Source organism: Anoplopoma fimbria, chromosome 4, assembly GCF_027596085.1.
Source record: "Anoplopoma fimbria isolate UVic2021 breed Golden Eagle Sablefish chromosome 4, Afim_UVic_2022, whole genome shotgun sequence".
NCBI lineage: Eukaryota > Metazoa > Chordata > Actinopteri > Perciformes > Anoplopomatidae > Anoplopoma > Anoplopoma fimbria.
The window spans coordinates 17,354,444-17,373,051 of NC_072452.1; the positions used below are offsets into that span (position 1 = coordinate 17,354,444).

General features: G+C 38.9%; 1 protein-coding gene across 1 annotated transcript; it reads right to left on the minus strand.

The window, feature by feature from the left end:
• Positions 1-24: 24 nt before the first annotated feature.
• On the minus strand, positions 25-17,991 carry ocrl (OCRL inositol polyphosphate-5-phosphatase). Its single transcript, XM_054597549.1, has 23 exons — positions 17,570-17,991; positions 16,746-16,824; positions 14,604-14,695; positions 14,151-14,189; positions 13,646-13,759; positions 12,240-12,434; positions 11,844-12,078; positions 11,505-11,678; positions 11,267-11,368; positions 11,040-11,154; positions 10,622-10,738; positions 10,084-10,265; positions 9,775-9,886; positions 9,056-9,165; positions 8,700-8,835; positions 8,478-8,588; positions 8,165-8,330; positions 7,747-7,982; positions 5,135-5,254; positions 4,160-4,244; positions 3,521-3,648; positions 2,994-3,105; positions 25-2,203 (listed from the first exon to the last, which is right to left on the minus strand). The coding sequence occupies exons 1-23, from the start codon at positions 17,610-17,612 to the stop codon at positions 2,079-2,081; spliced, it is 2,928 nt and encodes a 975-aa protein (XP_054453524.1). The 5' UTR covers positions 17,613-17,991; the 3' UTR covers positions 25-2,078.
• Between the last annotated feature and the right edge of the window lie 617 nt (positions 17,992-18,608).

Here is an 18,608-nt window from a genome sequence, read left to right on the forward strand (position 1 = left end):
GCAGGATTTAATGTGGAAACAAAACGGCTTTAGACAGTTTTATTTCTGTTAAATAAATTAAAAGCACCAAAAAACTGAAAAGAGGTAAACATGGTGCGAGTGTTTCCCCCATGTACCTTTGAATGTACCTTAATTTCATGAACAGATTGTGACAAAACTGAAGACAAAGAAGCATATGGATCCACACAAACACATCAGTTGGTACAGTGGGATAAGACACTTGAAATTAGAGGTTATTGATTATATTGATTCTGGGTTCAACACAATGAGGATAGTATAAAGGCAAAATAAAAAAATAAATGACTATTCGAAAAAACGGCTCTCTTAAATCTGAATCACCGGAACTATTCATTCAGGAACAAGCCACCTTTTGTCAAAGATCGGTTTGATAAAGACAATAAGAATTTAGTGTATTGATGGCAATCAGGCAGAAAAAAACTATACAAGAATGGAGCAACTTCCGCCCAACAGGAATTTCTATAAGTGCCATGATTGTCAGTGTTGTCACATTACATCATGTTCTCACATACACTCCAAACATTAAATCCTCAGAAGCTAATAGAACATCTGAGAGAAAAAACCTCAAGGCTCAAAGGCATATTAATATCATGAATTTGAATATATTTTTGTAAACTGGGAGAACTAATGCTGAAATCTCTTAAACTGTAAAAGAGGAAATGACAGTCCACTATACACAACATAGAAGTTCCTTATTTCAATAACAATGACATGTTTTGCAACAGTGACTACAGAACGTCCTCAGAGGCACAAATGAAAAAAGGTGCACAAGGACTGTATCCTGCAGAGTAATGATCCTTTACATTGTGCGCACACAGAAAGTGCTGCAGCAGTTAAAACAAGAGTAGAACTCTGGATTTACCATTAGGAACATAATGGCTGTGTCTCGACATCACAACAGCCTAAAACCATGAGAAATGAGCCTTAAGTTGTGGCAGAAGTGAGGAAAAAGACATGTAAACAAACACTGACAAGAGTACCACCTTCATGACGAACATGACAAACTGTAGACACCATCACAGATTTGCGTCACCATACCGACAGTCAAAAATACCCATGAAACAGGGAAACAATCACTATTTACACCATTTAAGACATCAAGAACCACGGAGCGCGACTCCTCGATCGACTCCGGTTGACCAGGAAGTTAGTGTGTTAACAGACTTGTTTCGTAACTCAAGAGGAACTGGCAAAACGAGATGTAAGGCTCACGGCTGGAGTTACACAAGAACAGCAAACATTCATGACACAGATTGATACAGGATGATAAAAACAAGTGACGAATATCTTAAAACCAGCTTAAAAGAAACCATATTGTAGTAGAAGACAGAAAATGTTCAGATGTTGCAAACTTAGAAGAAAAATATATAAATAACAGTTAAAATACAGTGAGTATGGTAACAAATAGTTCTAGAAGATATCTATAATATTGTCCCCTCGGTTAAAACGGATGATTGTCATGATTTATCTAAAGCTTAAACATTCTTAGTGATACATTACCACATTCATCCCATTTCAAACTATTAGCTTTATGCTTTATACTATTATTCAGTCTATGTCTTAAAACTTCGATGAATCAACTTTTCTTTAGTGTAATGGAGTCCTTCGCTTAGCATCTACGGATACATAGTGTTTTCACATTCTTACCACTCACTGTTCAGGGGTTGTTTTGGCATGATCGCCTACACTGAGAAGTGTCAGCTGAGGACGAGGACAACTCTAGTCTGGAGACACTGGGCCTTAAGGTCATCAGAAAGTGCACAGGCATCTGTTCAAACCTATCCCAAGTGCTTCCAAATCCAGCGAGTGGTCATTCTGAGAACGAACTGAAGATAGGACACTTGGTAAAATCACCACAGCTCTAATGGAAGTCTAGAGTTCCTCTATCACGAGAGTTTGTGAAAAGGTCGGGTGCAAAACCGCTGCACTGGTCTCCAATGGATGACAGAAAAAAACAAAAAACATGTAAATCATGTTACACAATGTCCAACGGGTCCAACAGTGAGCCAGGTTGGGAAATGAACTCCGAACCCGACGTTGTGAGGTACCATCGACCTCGGTTACTCCTCGTCTCCTGCCATTAGGAAGCCCAGGATGAAGTCGATGGCTTTCTGCCGTTCGTGTGGGGTCTGCCTGCCCATCAGGTTGGGAGGAGGACGGATGAGGAGGCTGGCAAAGAGTGTAGCTAAAATAAAAGAGCAGGACAATAAGGTCAAGAAAAGAAACTTCTATCGAGTAAAATAAAATAAAACTATTTTCCATGTTCTGTGTTACCAAAAGTGTGAAGATAAAATAAACCATGAGACCATTCAGGGCACTGTAGCCATCTCTTGTGGTTTGTCAGGATATTTAGTAGATTGGCTACCAAAAGGATGATGGGAAAAAAAAATCCCAGACTAACAGGAAATTAGAGGTATTGAGGAGAGTAAATCATTTGTGCTCTCCCCAACTACTGTCTTAACCACAATGCCTTTAAACAAGGTACAGTACATTAGTCTAAACTCTAAACGGCTTCAGTTGTCCGCTCTTAAGAATGGTTACTAAAATATCATCTCAAGGGATTGGTACCATTAAAAACATTTTTATTGTAGTTTAAATGTAATACTGCCAGCAAAGTGCAGTATTTTGTGTAAACGTTTACATTAAATAATAACAGTGTAAACATTGTCTAGCCTAATGTTGTTTTGTCTCAGTGCATCGTTACTATTATTGAATGTTGTTGTGAACACGGATGTTCGATGTAAGGAAAGTATCTGCTGGATTATGCAGATTGATGCTGTTACCCGATTGTTCGTATTTGTGGGGAAAAATACAGCAAACACATAGTCACAAAGGCAACAAACCATTTACACTACAATGGTCTTATTTTTCTTCAGATGTTGTGCTATGTTGTTCCAATTGATTGAGACTGATGCGCATAATAAACATTAAACTGAGTATCGTGAACATTAAGGTAGGAGGCATCCATTTCATACCTATGAGGCTGGCCGTTAGGTTGTTGTTGTGGGAGTGCTTCAGAAGCTCCTTCAGAAAAGCCATTAAGTAGCGAAACACGTTGCGGTGAGCTCGAGGCAACTGGGAGATCAACTGTCAAGTGGGAAAAGTAGAGAAAGATTAGTCGTACACATTAATGTATGCAGTTTATGACAAACAATATTGTGGGAAAATGCTGAGCTAAAACATAGCTATACTGCTGTTAAGCACTTTGCGACTTCTGTCTGTGAAAAGCGCTTTATAAATACATTTTACTTACACTCTTTTCAATACAGCTGTATTTAAAAAAACATTTTTTTTTAATGTGGCTAAAATACATTTTGCTGCTTCCCCCCCCACACAGCAGCACATTGCTTTGCTCCCGTGCATAGTCTCCTCTTGTCTGCTTCTCCAAACTCGGGGCGTGCTGACCACCATCAACTGTAGGTAATACACTGACTATGGATAAGTACCACATACAGCCCCGTTTAAAAAAATCAGAATCCTTTAAAGCACAGTCACACTGCACCTGTTTGCAGAGGCGGCTGTCATGAGAGCAGTCTAGGCACCGTTGGTAGAGCTCATAACACAACACTGGCTCTGGCAAGGCCTCCAAGAAGATCAACAGAGCCTCAGCTACAGAGTGGTTACAGCCAGCTACATCAACAGTTAAGGAAGAACAAGCAAATAGCTATAAATATATCACAGCCAGGAAGGGTCCCTTCTAACTCTGACCTCCGAACACCTGAAAGGTCACATGATTACTACTTTTATAATTAATAATAATAATAATAATAATAATAATTAAGCCTTTATTAGTCCCACAATGGGGAAATTATTTCTCTGCATTTAACCCATCCTGGAGGAGCAGTGGGCTGCAATGAAGCGCCCGGGGAGCAACTTGGGGTTAGGTATCTTGCTCAAGGACACCTCGGCATGTTGCTGGTAGAGGGGTTTGAACCACCAACCTTGTGGTTACGGGACAAGCGCTCTACCTCATGTGCCACAGCCGCTATTAATATCATCATGCTAATGCTAATAAGACTAACACATCCTCAAGACACAACTGAACCCAGGAGTTAATTGAGTTAGAATGCAAGTATGCCTTTCAAAGCAGCTCTAGCCTGGTTTTATTTTCTCGGGGGACCAGCTCCATATACAAGGATACAGATGGAGTCTGGGATGCTGGTGTCCAGACAGTCGATGATGCTCTGCAGCTCCTCTTGTAGTCCTGGTGTCTGGAACAAGTCCTCCTGGGAGACAAACAGAGACAAATATGGAACATTTAAGAACAGTTCCCAATATCACCTCTGTGCCCAATCAGTATCAGTGTATGTTGGTTAGTTATGTAGTTATTGTGTCATGCACATACAAATCTCACCCCACGTTAAGAAAATGATGGCCTGTAAATCATCATTTAATGAGGAATAGAACATGAAATGAACTTCCTCCTCAGTCTTACATAAATCACTTAGCAGACAATGTCTTTCTCTTCAGGGAGACCAGTAAACCCGTCTGTTGCTAATGTGTCTGAGCGTAACTGTGAGCACAGAGACCTTCATAAGGCTCCATGCTGTAGGTGTTTTCCATCAGGACAATAACATTGTCATTTAGGTTTGTACCTAACATTATAAAAGCATCTGTCTTTGTATATAAGGAACTATTTTTCTTAGCATCCTGAAGATTACACTCTAACCAATTTTTGAAAAATAAACAAATTAATCAAATCATGCAAAAAAGATTTCCCCACACTAATCCAGCTATGTCTCTGCAAAATGTCCCAATTTAAAAAAATTGCTGTACTTCCCAGAATAAACAAAAAAATAAATAAAAAACTCAATGAGTTATCTGAAAAATGCATTTGCACAAAAGTGAAAACAAGGCAGTTTTCTTAGCTCATGAAAGGATTTGGAGATAAATGGTTTTACAGGACAGCAACACAATATAAAATGGGTTCAATGATATTACAATTGGTGTTATCAGGGATTTTGACCCATCATCCTATCATGTTATAGCATAACGGCCTTCAGACATCCGTTGTTGTTGCCAGTATCTTATCAGTTGTGATCAGTATTTAACCAGTTGACACAAGTTAGTATTTCATCAGTTGTAGAGAGTATTTTATTAGTTGTAGTTTTCTCACCTGATCACATGACTTGGTGAAGAGGTGGTTGACAAGAATCCAGACCTCTTTGGGGATCTTTAGAGGTTTGTCCTCGGTACTTGCACCATCCACCATCAGGAAACTCACCTTTGACTTTTCCTGAAGAGAGATAAAAGTCACTTTATTGTATAATAAAAAATAGAAGCAGTTAGGTGAGATTATTTCCTGGAATAATAAAACAATATCCCCCCCATTTATTAATTCCAAGCAAATGATTGACATCATAACATTCACATGCCGTGTGATTCATAGAGACCTTTAAAATGACTGCATGACATCACTTAGTGATGCAGTAGGAGTGAGATCAGGTTTATTTTAGGGTCTGAAAACTTCAATGAAGGAGAGCCATTTAAAAAAAAAAAAAAAAAAAAGGGCTGGATATCACATTCTTTTTTGTCACCGCAAATGGATTCCCGAGACTCACAAGAGACTTCCAAAAATAACCACGGCTAGTGAGGCTGCACAGAAATGAAGAGGAAACTGGAGTAGGTCTAAATGGGGGACGAGGCTAACATGCATAACTAACGTAATATTCTGTAAAATGTCTTAACAGCAAAAAGCTTCTACTGTGGACATTCATGGTGTTAACAGTGTGGTGAATCATCCAGAGCGGATTCAAAATCAAGTATGCTTCAATATAAATTGCTATATTGTTAGGAAACAAAGAGTAATTCATATTCTAAGTGGATATCTGTTTACTCGTGCAGCTACTCAGTTTCACTGATCAGTAATGGAAGAGGAGAAGTTTGTTCAACTAAACTCAATGAAGCCAGACCCCAATACTTCTCATTAGCTTTAGTCAAGTGTAAGGGGGTGTGTGTGTGTGTGTGTGTGTGTGACCTGCTGTGAAATGGGATTTAGTGTGTTTGCGTAAGTCTTAAGTTTCATTGGACTGGTGTACCCTCTCCTCAGTGGGCCAGGGGATATTTAAGGGGTGACTGATCCACACACACAGATTATAACTAAGCTGGCATGGTCTGGTCTATGGTGGCCTGAAGGTTAACAAGTGTTGCCCTTGTCAGCTTTCTGAAATGTAGAGTATGCATGGATGCCATTTTCTGATTAGCTACTAAAGCCACTTTTTAATCAACCTAAAAGGCAAAATATTGTAGCCGATATCGACTGCAGGTTAAAGGAATAGTCCAATATTTCAGTAAGTACCCTTTGTTACTTTCCGAGAGTTAGATGTTAATTTCCCCCATTGTGACTGTGCATTAAGTATGGAACTAAAGCTAGGAGAAGATTATTTTAGCGTAGCATAAAGACAGGAAGCAGGGTGAAAAAAAGCTAGTCTGGCGTTCTCCAAAGTTCATAAATACACCTAACAAATCCTCTGAAGCTTAAGAATTATTGTTGCTGCAGCATTTTGTGGTCTGATAAGCCTTCAAACTCATGGATCCGTTTCTGAAATTGGACTTCCTGGACCAGATGTCATGTCTCAACAGGCTTCCACTAACAGAGACCTTTGTATTGTTTCAACACCGGGCAAACCTCTCATTTAATTCTTAAAAAGATATATTAGTATATTTCCCAAAATGTGAAAGAATTCCTGTATTTTTAAAGTAGATAGTCCAACCATTTTATGCTTAAATCAATTACAAATATATTTCTACAACAGTATGTGAATCTTTAAGGTTAAAGTTAGACATTAAGAGGATGTAGTCCAACTGGGGCATTTGCTGATATCATTTCCTCACATGAATGATTCAAACAATACGAGAACCACTTTCTCTTTATGACATGAGCGACGGAGGAAGGTCAATAAAGTATCATTAAGCACATGCTTGGTCTTGTAACTAAGGTGATATTCACCCTGATTTGCCTGATAGCGGATCAGTATTGAGTTAATATTTTACCTTTTCCATGTAGCTGTCCTCTCCCTGAGCAAGAAGTCAGCCCACAACCACAGAAGAGTTGGAAAGGAATGATCAAGGCAATTAGAGGCAATGAAAGGAAACAAAAAGAACAAAGAACATGGTAGATAGAAGAAGTATGCATGAACACAGAATCAGAAGATAAGATTATGGATTGATCTTGCATAAATCATTGATCAAATTCACCAGGACAGTAGGAAAATTGAATAGTTTGAATAGAAATAAAAGGAGTACTGAATGATAGTATATTTAAAAGCAGTCAAAAATAGCAATATGGACAGACAGAGGAGAATGAGTGAAGACCAGAGGAGTCTATTTATATAAGCACCAACATGGGCCTAACCTGAGTCAGTTGTCCCTGTTCTTTAGGAGCTCCCCTCTTATGTTTTTGCCACTTCCTCGTTCCCTTGGCCTCTTTTGGCCAGAAATATACAGGTTGAGACATATTTTTGTGCTCCAAATATAGTTCTCTCTCTGTGACTGAGTTTAGCCTGAGGGAGTGAACAAGCTCTCACGTGTCCCTGCTCAGGTTTCAGGTGGTGAATAGCTACAGAGTGAGGCTCAGCCATCACATCAAAATATGAGCTGAACCGCTCGGTGTAGAAGAGGGTCCATGTTTCTCAATCCGAGCGTAAACTAACCTGAGGAAAACAACAAGTCTCTGTTTGCTAATCCTTTCACTTTTAACATGCATGATTGGATTTTTCTTTCCCTCACCAGGTCAATTAGTTTGGTGATGGGGATCTCTCTGATGGGCTTCTTCATCCGGCACAGAGTCTCCAGCGAGGTGCCAAAGCAGCTGGGCAGGTAGTTGCCAGAGATGGTAATGAAGTAGTCCTTGCCACGGTCCAGATGGAGCACCAGAATGTCCTCTATGGCGTCCTCTCCGGAGTTCAGCAGCGTGACAGAGTCTTTACTGACATACACCTCCAGGTAGATCTCCAAGGTCTCATCTGTTCCGGAAGATAAGGCAGGGTTGTAATGGAACAATTAAAAAAGGGTGAATGGAATGATCCTCCACAATAGTCAAATGACACTATTACAGTGGCAAAGCGTGGGACATTTAACAGAACTAATATTCAAGGTAACAAGCCTTAGGATAATTGAAAAAGAAAAGGGAGTTATTCAGACTTACTTGGCTCTAGGAATCCATCGCTTGGCTCGGCACGGAGCCAAGGCTTACAATACTGCGAGTCATTGAGTTTGGGGATGAAGGCAAAGTGACAGGGGACCTGCCCGTCGTTTGTTATTAGGAAGCGCTCCTTCTGAAGCTGCCGGAATTTCACATTACCAAATGAAAACTGCAAAAGAGGGAACAAAGAATCAACATTACCAACTGATTTTTTTTAAAGGTTATTTGTGATTAGTGCCTGAAATTATATTACTGTGTAAGGAACATAAGAAAGATTTTCAGTATGATGAGTCTATTGGTATGAGAGGACTTTTACCTCTCTCCTGCTCAGAGTTAAAGATGGAAGGAAATCATTCTCCATTCTGTCCATCGCCCGGACGATTTCCTCAAACACCTTTTTGTGGCGCTGCTCATTTACCACTTTAACCTGTTACACAAACCCACAGGGACTATTTATCAGAATGAATATCAGAACCGTGCATGATTGAACCAAAACCACTCCGTTAAGGTTCTTTTATTTGACAACATAGCTTCTTACGCCAACACTGAAGAGAGCGCTGACGGGCTTGTGGTCACTCGTTTGCAGCTCCATGTGACTTCGATACTTGAGCTGCTTGACATTGTTTCCTCTCCACAGGATTCTGTCACACCAAGCCGGGACACGGCACTTCCCACTGCAGGAACCAGCCACAGTTTCAGAGGCAAAGTTAAGGGTCAGACATCAGACACACATACAGTACTGCTGACTCTGTGTTAGTGTAACGATAAAGCTGGAAAAAGCTTCCTTACTGGCAAAATTTAATCAGGATTGCAATGGCAATACAAATCCTGGAGTAAGTTTGAGGATCAAATAATAAAAAATAAAAAAGATACAAGACAGGGATATGTTTTTACCTTGAGTCCCATCGATCCGTTTTGGGGTCGTACTTGTATGTGGGGAGGAAGTTGATCTCTCCCTCCATGAAGTCCGTGAAGGCTCTCTTTGTCTGCCTCTGGATGTTCAACTACACAATGAAAAGTGGCAACATTTAAAAGTATTATTTGGTTTATGTTTAATTTAGCGCTGGGCTGTAGTTCAACATGATCATTAATAGTTTTTTATAGAATTATATCAGTGAAAGTCAGTAAAAATGAAGAACAACATTTAATTTATCGAATATTTAATTAACACTGGACGGGAGTATACAAAATAGACTTTACCATGTGTATTTCATATAGACTATATATTAATTGAATTACCGGAAAATATCTTATAGATCATTATTGAGACACGAATTTTAGATATAGCTTTGCTGTTGTTAAAGCTGGCCTCCATTAACTTCAATTCATCAACGATTTACACCGTTTGAGGATTCTTTGTTCACTGTAGAGACATGCAAATAAAACAACATTACGCAGTAAGTAACTGATTAAAAAATTGTTATTTTGTGTGTGAAATATCCCTTCAAGGGCCTCAGCAAAAATGATCTTATTTTGTGTCAAAATGACTTAATACACAACAAATTATTCAAAATAAAGAGGGAAACTGTAGCTTACTGTAGAGACAGAAGCAATAGTGCTAATAGCTGTCTGTGGTTTTAAAGTTAAAAAGGTCTTTCAACAGTGTCTCTTACCTGATCAACCTCCTGAAGCTTTTTTAGCTCATTCTTAGAAATGTGCTCTTTGACCTCAGCGGCATCGTACAAGAACAGACGATAGTTTAGATCCCCGAGCCACATTACTACACTGAAACACAAACCAGGCAGAGATAGTTGCTAGAAGTATGAGAAAGTATTTTGTTATGCGTAAAATCATCAATGAAACACAAGAATTGTTTAAAAAAAAAAAACTCAAACTCATGATACAAGCACAACCAATGAGTGTAAAATCTGACTTTGCACATTAATGTTCTCACTCTGGACATGAATGACTGAGGAACTCACTCGTGCTTGACGATACTGAGAGGGGGGTGGTCCAGTAAGTGGAAGGTCATGCGGGCACAGATGTCTTTATAGTCCTGGTTGCGGCGCTCAAAGTCTTCCACGTGTGCAGCTAGATGGGAGTTGACGATGCAGAAACTAGTGTTGTGGAAAACAAACCTCACTGCCACACCTCCCTTGTTCCCCTGATAAAAAAACAAAAAAAACATCAGGCTGTCGGATTCACAGTTAACACAGATCCTTGTTATAATTTAGGCAAATGCATGTAGGAATAAGTTCAGTGTAGCATGCTTAATATGAAATTAATCAAACAGAAGTGCAGTAAACCGTAAATACTTTAACCAAGAAAAAAAAACATTACTTTTTTAGTATTTCTCAACACTAAAACGTGTTTTTACATTTACTTTTTTTTTTTTTTTTTTTTTTTTTTAAATCTGCGCTTGAAAGGCAGAAAAAAACAAAAACACATGGCACATTGCCTTTGATTGTTGATCACTTTGTATATTTTGAGGCAGTTGGTCTGAGTTTAGTGTGAACAAACCATTTTTCCCATGATTCCTGTCCCCACATGCTCTGCAGCCACTTCTTTTATGTGATTCTTGTGAGTCTTCTTGACAAAGACAACAAGCATCATCCCAACAAGACGTATGATTCGGACCTGTAGACATAAAAAAAAAGTTACAGCATTTACCATCTTGTAAATTATATATATATATATATATATATATAATGAATTTAGGCTATCAGGTAGAATTGACCACAGCCCTAGTCATCATGCCAGGATTCAGCTATTGTGGACAGTATTCATTCATGGTAAAAGGCTTTATTTATATAGCACTTTATCTTATCTGGTTACATTCACCCGTTCACACAAAAACGCAACAGTCAGGGGAAAATTTGTTTAAATTTGAAATGTTGACAGGATGAACTGGGTATGAAGTAGTCTTCTCTCTACTTACCCGCTTGTACTTGGCTTTCTTGTGCAAGCTCCTCTCCATAGCTTCCACCCACAGCTGTTCCTTTGATGAGTCCATGTAGAAGAAAGCTTCAGTGCTCAAGTCCAATTCTTGAAAACTAGAGTCATAAACCAAGTCACCATATTATTGAATGTTTTGGAGCAACAGCAGAGGACAATAAGCAAGACTTCATGCTCAGAAAAAGCCCTGTATGATAAAATCTCACTGACCCCAGAGCATAAATATCAGGAGGTTCCGTGTCACAGCAGAGCCACGGCTCAAGGCTGCTGTCTGGAGCCTGGCCGTTCACGTTCCACGTACCTGTGAAAAACCTAATGAAACAAAAAAATATATATATTTATGCACAGTGTAGGGTTATTGTATACATCTACAGTGTATTTGAATTGTTGTATTTCTATATCAAGAAATAAAAACTAACAATATATAGAATGATGAAGCTCCTCTCACCTGAAGGTCTGGATGTCCACAAACTCGTTCTCTTTCTTACCCAGGCGGTGTTTGATGAGGTATTCTCTTTGTCCTGCCTGGCTGGAAAACATGGCCTGTCTCATGCTGTTGGTGGTGGGGCTGTCGCACCAAGACGCTGGCCTGTCCATGCTGTCATAACCTGACCTGAAACTACTGGAATGGAAAAAGAAAGTATTATTTAGCACTTGAAGTATTGTGGACAGATTCTACTTTGGGATAATGAGTCTCCTGGACTGATAGCTATAAAATAAAAACTTTTTTTACTGATATAAACTAAATTTCCAGTAAACCTGACACAGTGGCATGATGTCAACTTACTCTGGTTTGGAGTTGTCTTTGGTATGTAGGGAGACAGCTCTGTCTTTAGGGATTGGTGGAGGAGGCAGAGGATTGGATGGAGCGTAGGAGGCTTTGCGTGGAGGTAGAGGGGGAACCGGAGGAGGCTCCCTTGCAGCAACCATTCGATTCTGGTGGTTCTTCTTTTCCTCCACTTTGAGAGTGTGATTGAAGTTGTCCTCAAAGCCAAAGTCTGAGGCAAGTGATTGAACTGGATCTTCAGAAACAGAACAATAAAAACATAGGATTCAAACCAACAGTAACAGAAAATAATTTGGAAGACAAGACTTTGGGCTTTGTTTTCAAAGTAGCATTGATTTATGCTTTCTTTACTGTTGTTTTTTTTTTTTAAATGTAAACAGTGTATTTGTATATTACCTGCTTTGGTCTGATTTGTTGACCTGCTATTGTTGAGGTTGGGAGGCAGTGCATTGGTAGATTTGGGTGGGTTGACTCCAGAGCCCACAGAGCTAGCCGTCTTGTTGACTCTTTGCGGTGGGATGGGGACCGGACCTCTCAGGGCTGTTGGTGCAAGAGGCTCCATCGCTTTGGGTTTTGTTTGTTTCAATTCAACTGAAAGAATTGAACAACATTGTCAGAAAGAAGCACAAAATGATCAACACTCAAATATAACCGTGCTCAAGCAGAAGGAGAATGTTTCCAGAGATCATTTTAAGATGCAAAATAAACAATAAAAAAGGTACAACAGTTTGCACAAGATGGAACCTAATATTTCGTAACAAACTTTTGACATTGCTTAAGTAAATTCACATCCTCTTTCAGCTGAGCTCACAGAATTTAAATATAAACACAGATGAAAATAAAACCAACTCCCAGGAGAGCAATGCTGTCACTACACAAAGTATATTACACCAGCTGATAAGTGACATGTTGATATGAAGACTGAAGAGGACAAAGTTCAACCGTAGTACTACTGAATATTATAGGATGTATAGAAATATTGACAGCTCACTTAGGGCTGGACGATAATTCAATATGAAAATGTATGGTCTGTCACTGTAATCATGTATCGAGATATCTTGATACATAGTTAAAAATTGTCTAAATTGATAACAAGTAATAAGCACATATTAACTGAATTATTAAGAATTCTGTTTTAGGGAATATAGCTGGAAATATATATATTTTTATATAAATATATATATATATTTATTTTTCCTCAATCATTTCCCTTGAAACTGTCACGCTTATTTTGCATTAAAGTTCTTAATCAAACATGCTATATATCATTATAGACATATGAAATGACCTGTAATGGGTTAGACGATTTTGATCATATAAGCCTAAGCCTACTAGCCCACGATGATCTTGCTTCAAAAGCTATTATTTCTCCAGCGTGTTGTTTAGTGAGGCTGAGGAGGAACTAAAACATGGATTTAATGGCCACAGTTCACATCAGAAAAAAAGTTTTTAGTCTCTTACTATATAAATAAAGACCATCACAGTAACTTTTGTAGACTACTATAGTGTAATACAAACCAGTCAGGACATGGTTGCCACAACAACAAGGTCTCAATATTTTCAAGGTACATGCTAAAAATAATATGTAAGAATTGAAGACGTAAGCTTTAATCACCTATAAAAGGTCAATCTGATTTTAAAAAATGTCAGCCAAATGACTCTCTCCACCCGTGTGTGGGTGGCGAGTATACACAGGAAATCAGCGAGCGGCGTAATCCACCCACAGAGAATACATTTTAGATGAGTGATAAATAATGAATCATCCACCTGCTCTAAACTACTGACAGACAGTGACGTCTTACCTTGTTGCTGAGCGCTCTTCACCTGAGCTAAGAAAGTCTGAGTCCGATCATCATCCCGGAATTCCAACAGCAGCTCTGGAGCCCTTTCTCCTTTGATTCGTATCTTAACGCAGGCTTGAGAGGGGTACAGAAAACACAAAACCCTTACACACATGTTGACACCTGAAGACTTTGCACACACATTAAGAATGCAGACTGTCTAGAAAACAAAGCAAAGTGATTTAATGGTGAACCAACGCAGCATTCTCTCAGAGAGCCCTGGTAACCCATGACCAGCTTCTGCTACTAAATAAAGGACGTTTGGCTGAAAGCAGGCTCTAAAAATGGGGCTGAGTTGCATTAAATGCCATGTTGCAGCTCGCTTTTGTTCCCACAATGCAGGCCAATTTTATTCTTGCTGGCTTGCATGAAGGACCAAAAATACATATTTTCTGCATGATCTCCGATTGAAAACAAAACAAGGATAGGAATTAGTTTAATCTGAAGAGAGGTAAAACGTACTTACAACCTACTGAGAAGTTAATAAGAAGAGCGTCTTCAGCCTCTGAAATGAAAGAGGAAAGAGAGCTTAAACAGTGCCCATGCAGTTCAAAGGTGTTGTGGGAGTAAACCAGAGGTGTTGTAAATGATTTCAACATGCTCAAGTTGACGTCGGTTGATTTTTAAATTTTGTCTTTCCGAGTGCAAAGGATATGCTTCCTGGACATTTACACCACTGTGACGTGACCCTGAGTAAACAGTAACACTATTATGCAATACTATAGTTAAAGAGTGTGAGGGGAGGATCAACTTTATTAGCATGCTTGTTCTTATTGGACGTGAATTACAAACAACTTTGATGCACAAAAAAATTGAATTTGCTTGTAGCATGTGGCGACTTAAAAGTAATGAACATTTGAACATAGTCAAAACAGTAAAAACTGTGAATGTGATATTGAGGACAAAAGAAGACACATACCTCGCACAAGTTCAAAATTACCATTGATGGGTATAGACAGCTGAGCCACTGGACGGGACACTACAGCATCAGGGGTGGCCAAAACACCCAATCTGGATGAGAGCAGCACAGAGTCCCACTTAACATCAGCTCTGTCATATTTAATATCATTAAAGATTATCAATAATTTCATCTGAAACACAAAGTATATGCAGACTTTCTGCAGCAATTTCTCTTTTAGTCTCATAACAGTCAACAGCCATTTTCTTGCAATTAAATTTGTTTCATGCTCTGAACATTTGTGATAAATATGGTTAAATGTACAATTAGAGTTAGATCATAATCATGAAGGGATTAAAACTGTGAATTTAAGATTTGGAAAAATCTGAAATGCACATGCAAACATGCAAAAGTCTGCTTTAGTCAAATTTGCAGTCCAGTTGCTTTAGTTGAATAAGCAAACAATTAACTAACAAGCTTCAGTCCAGTGTAGCAACCTGGCACACATTCAGAGGAGCCAAGCTTTGAGCCATTAAATAATTAACAAATCAACATAACTTCCAATCTGTGACACGGGTTAAAGTAGGCGAGGTCATATTTCACTCTCTAACAATGGCTGACTAACAGCCAGGGTCAACGCAGCTTGCTGGGCACTGCCCACACTTCCCCTCCACCTTACAATAATACTGAGGAAAATGAGTCAGCTCTGTTGTGTCAGAGGAACTCACAGTTCTCCAGAGTCTGCAAGGACCTCTTTGATGTTGCAAGCTACAATACCGTAAACAGCGGACATTCTCAAGACGAAGTAACAGAAACGCCCAAAAAAACAGTGGCTCTGTATAACAAATGTTGTTGTGGAACTCATGGCGGTTATAATTTGAGACATGTTGCTTAAACTCAATGTTTATCTTGAGACCTCTCTATGGTTCATAGTTTGTATTATTTATACTCTTTGATCATACTATACTATATTATACTTTATGAGATGTGTAATTTACGACACTAATATACAGCCTCAAAGATGAACATAAAAAACTAATGCAGGGTTGATGCATTGCAATGTGCTCCCTCTGTTATTTTGTTAATTTGTGATAACATTATGTTCTATACTGATTCCACAAATGTCAACAAATGTCACTTTCACAGGTTTAGATATAAACATGTTTGTACAGAACCAACTGAAACACTGACAGCACCTGGTCTCCATGACTCTTCAGTTGAGTGTGTCTGGTTTTAACACGGTTAGCTGAGGACGTAGCTCGGGTGGCCATGTGAGTCTAATTACAGTCGAGGAATTCTGGATAATGGATAGTGAGCTGACTACTGATAGGGGTAATTGCTTTCTCCCTCACTCTACTTGTTCCACGCCACAACGTGTTACAAACACAAACAACACTGATCATTTAAAAACACACACACACAACATTCCCTTTCACAAAACAACTGCTGAAGCTGCCGAGACCCGGGTTAAAACCGCACAAGTATAACTCTGAACCAAATCACTGCATCTCCAAGGACAGAACTGGTTAATAAAAGTGACTGATCCACACAGCAACAAATTAACTTCAGCTGGAAACACTGAACATTTTTGTGACTATAACATGTCACATTCGTTACAGGTCCTCAGGTTGTGTGTTTTACAAGGTTTAATGTACAACACAAGAAAAACCTTTAAAGAAAATAAAAATGCTAAATATTTGCTTCAGCCGATCAAACTGCCTCGAGCAGTATATTTCATATAAATATAATTTGCTATTAAAACTATTCATTTGACAAGACAAGCCAACCAACCCTAATACACAATAACCAATCGTCGAATCAAAATCATCTTGACACTATGAGGGTACACACCTTTTTGAACCATCTTCATGCGAGTTAAATATCACATTAAAGTCATATTACCCCTCAAAAGCAACACAGCTATTCAGTGCATGTCAAATCAAGGGACCTGCCCATAAGACAAACAGCAAGTATATACCTTCTAACACAACAAATAATTATCAAAACTTGGATATTATTGAAAATAAAGCAAAGGCTATAGAAAGTGGAAGCAGCAGTTGAACATTTAAATCATAAAGGTGTTCAGAGCTCCTTCTCACTAGATTTACCAACCACCTGACAAAAATACATTGATATTTAGTCATCAGGTTGTCTGATACTTACACAAACTCTCCCCTGCGCTCAATTAGTGACAGTAGTCTGGGCTCCTTCTGGCCAGCCCTCAGCTCCTGAACTTTGACAGTGTGAGCATCACAATCAAGGAATTATTTTGACTGAGGATGAGAATGGCTCTTGGACATCACAAGCACTGAGATGTTATTTTAATTAACTTTAGACACACAATGTCACGTTAAGCCGGTAAGTTAGTATGCGTGTGGTTAGATTCAAGATACTCAAGGAGGTGATGATCTCTGTTAGTAGGAGCCATGCTTATTGAACAATCAGAGGCAAATGAATGTGACAGAGGAACAATCAAGTGGCCAAGTTTGTTAGTGGCAGCCAATGTACATTGAAATAAATCATGGCTAACGTTAACAACACGGTTTAATCAACGTTATCTAGATCATTTAAGATCAAACTGGTCATACTGGTGTGGTTAGCAGTGATTTAAAAGTCAGCTGTGACGTTGTCAAGTTAGCTGATTGGCTAACGTAAAGCGACATTCCCTGACGTTAAAGCGAACGTTCGCTAACGTAAAGCGACATTCCCTGACGTTAAAGCGAACGTTCGCTAACGTAAAGCGACATTCCCTGACGTTAAAGCGAACGTTCGCTAACGTAAAACGACATTCCCTGACGTTAAAGCGAACGTTCGCTAACGTAAAGCGACATTCCCTGACGTTAAAGCGAACGTTCGCTAACGTAAACCGACATTCCCTGACGTTAAAGCTAACGTTAGCCAACGAGCTAAAAAAACAACTGGAACTGTAAAAACACACACACACACACACACTAAAAGGTTGTAACTTAATTTTTTAAAAAAGGATATTGCCAAGCACTCCTCGTCGCCAATCCCCAAAGAGGACTCCATTCTTACCGATTTATGAGAAATATCAAATTATCATTGGCTAGTGCCTTTGTGTTGGTTGAGAAAGTTGAACCTCCGCCCGGCCTTCCGCAGTGACAGCTGCTGGCTGCTAATGCTAACCGACTAACCGGTCATCCGAGTCGGGAAGTCACGATGTCCCCTCAGTGAGCGCCATCCCTCGAGAGCTGTGGAGTGTCTTGGTGGTCTTGTGTGTTGGGGGAGAGGTGGCCGGGCTACATCACAGCTGGTTTAAGCCATTCAACGCTCCAGGAGAGGGTTTGAAGTGGACTGCCTCCCTCTTCTGCCTCATCCCGAAGCTTTTAGCGGCCCAAGAAGTGGAGATGAATAACGCCACCTCCTGCCTGGGAGTGTAGACCAGAGACATTAGGATGCTTCACACAAACACAACCTTTAGTCTCATATGGTACAGTCATTATTACCTACATATCAAAGACACACTCATTCTTATGGAGGACGAAAAATGACATAAGTATCAATAAATACAGGAATAAATAAATCAATGCTTAAATAAATGTTTGAATACAGAAATAAATCAGTTAAAGAATAATTAAATGCTGAAATAAATACAGTAATAAATCAATGCTTAAATAAATGTTTGAATACAGAAATAAATCAGTTAAAGAATAAGTAAATGCTGAAATAAATATAGAAATGAATGCATTAATCTATAGATAAAAGTTAATAATCAAACAGGACATAAATAAATATATATCCTACATTTATTTCTACATTTCTCTTCACTTACATTTATTCATTTCTGTATTTGTACATTTATTAAAGCATTTATTTATTTATTCCTGTATTTATTTATACAATTATGTATTTATTTATTTATTTATACTTATGTTCTTTTTCGTCCTCCGTAGATTCTGTGTGTCTCCTTTTAAGGGGTTTTTCAGAGGGAAATGTTGTACTTTTAACTTCACTACAATTTTAGTTATTTTACAATTTAATATTTTTGCACATGAAACATACAAA

Excerpts from the sequence above, each read along its gene's own strand:
- ocrl (XM_054597549.1), bottom strand. The coding sequence starts at position 17,612 with ATGGAGTCCTCTTTGGGGATTGGCGACGAGGAGTGCTTGGCAA. Across the intron at positions 13,760-14,150 it reads TATTAACTTCTCAGTAGGTT|CCTGCGTTAAGATACGAATC; the intron begins GTAAGTACGTTT and ends ACCCCTCTCAAG. Across the intron at positions 11,679-11,843 it reads AAAGACAACTCCAAACCAGA|TAGTTTCAGGTCAGGTTATG; the intron begins GTAAGTTGACAT and ends TTTCCATTCCAG.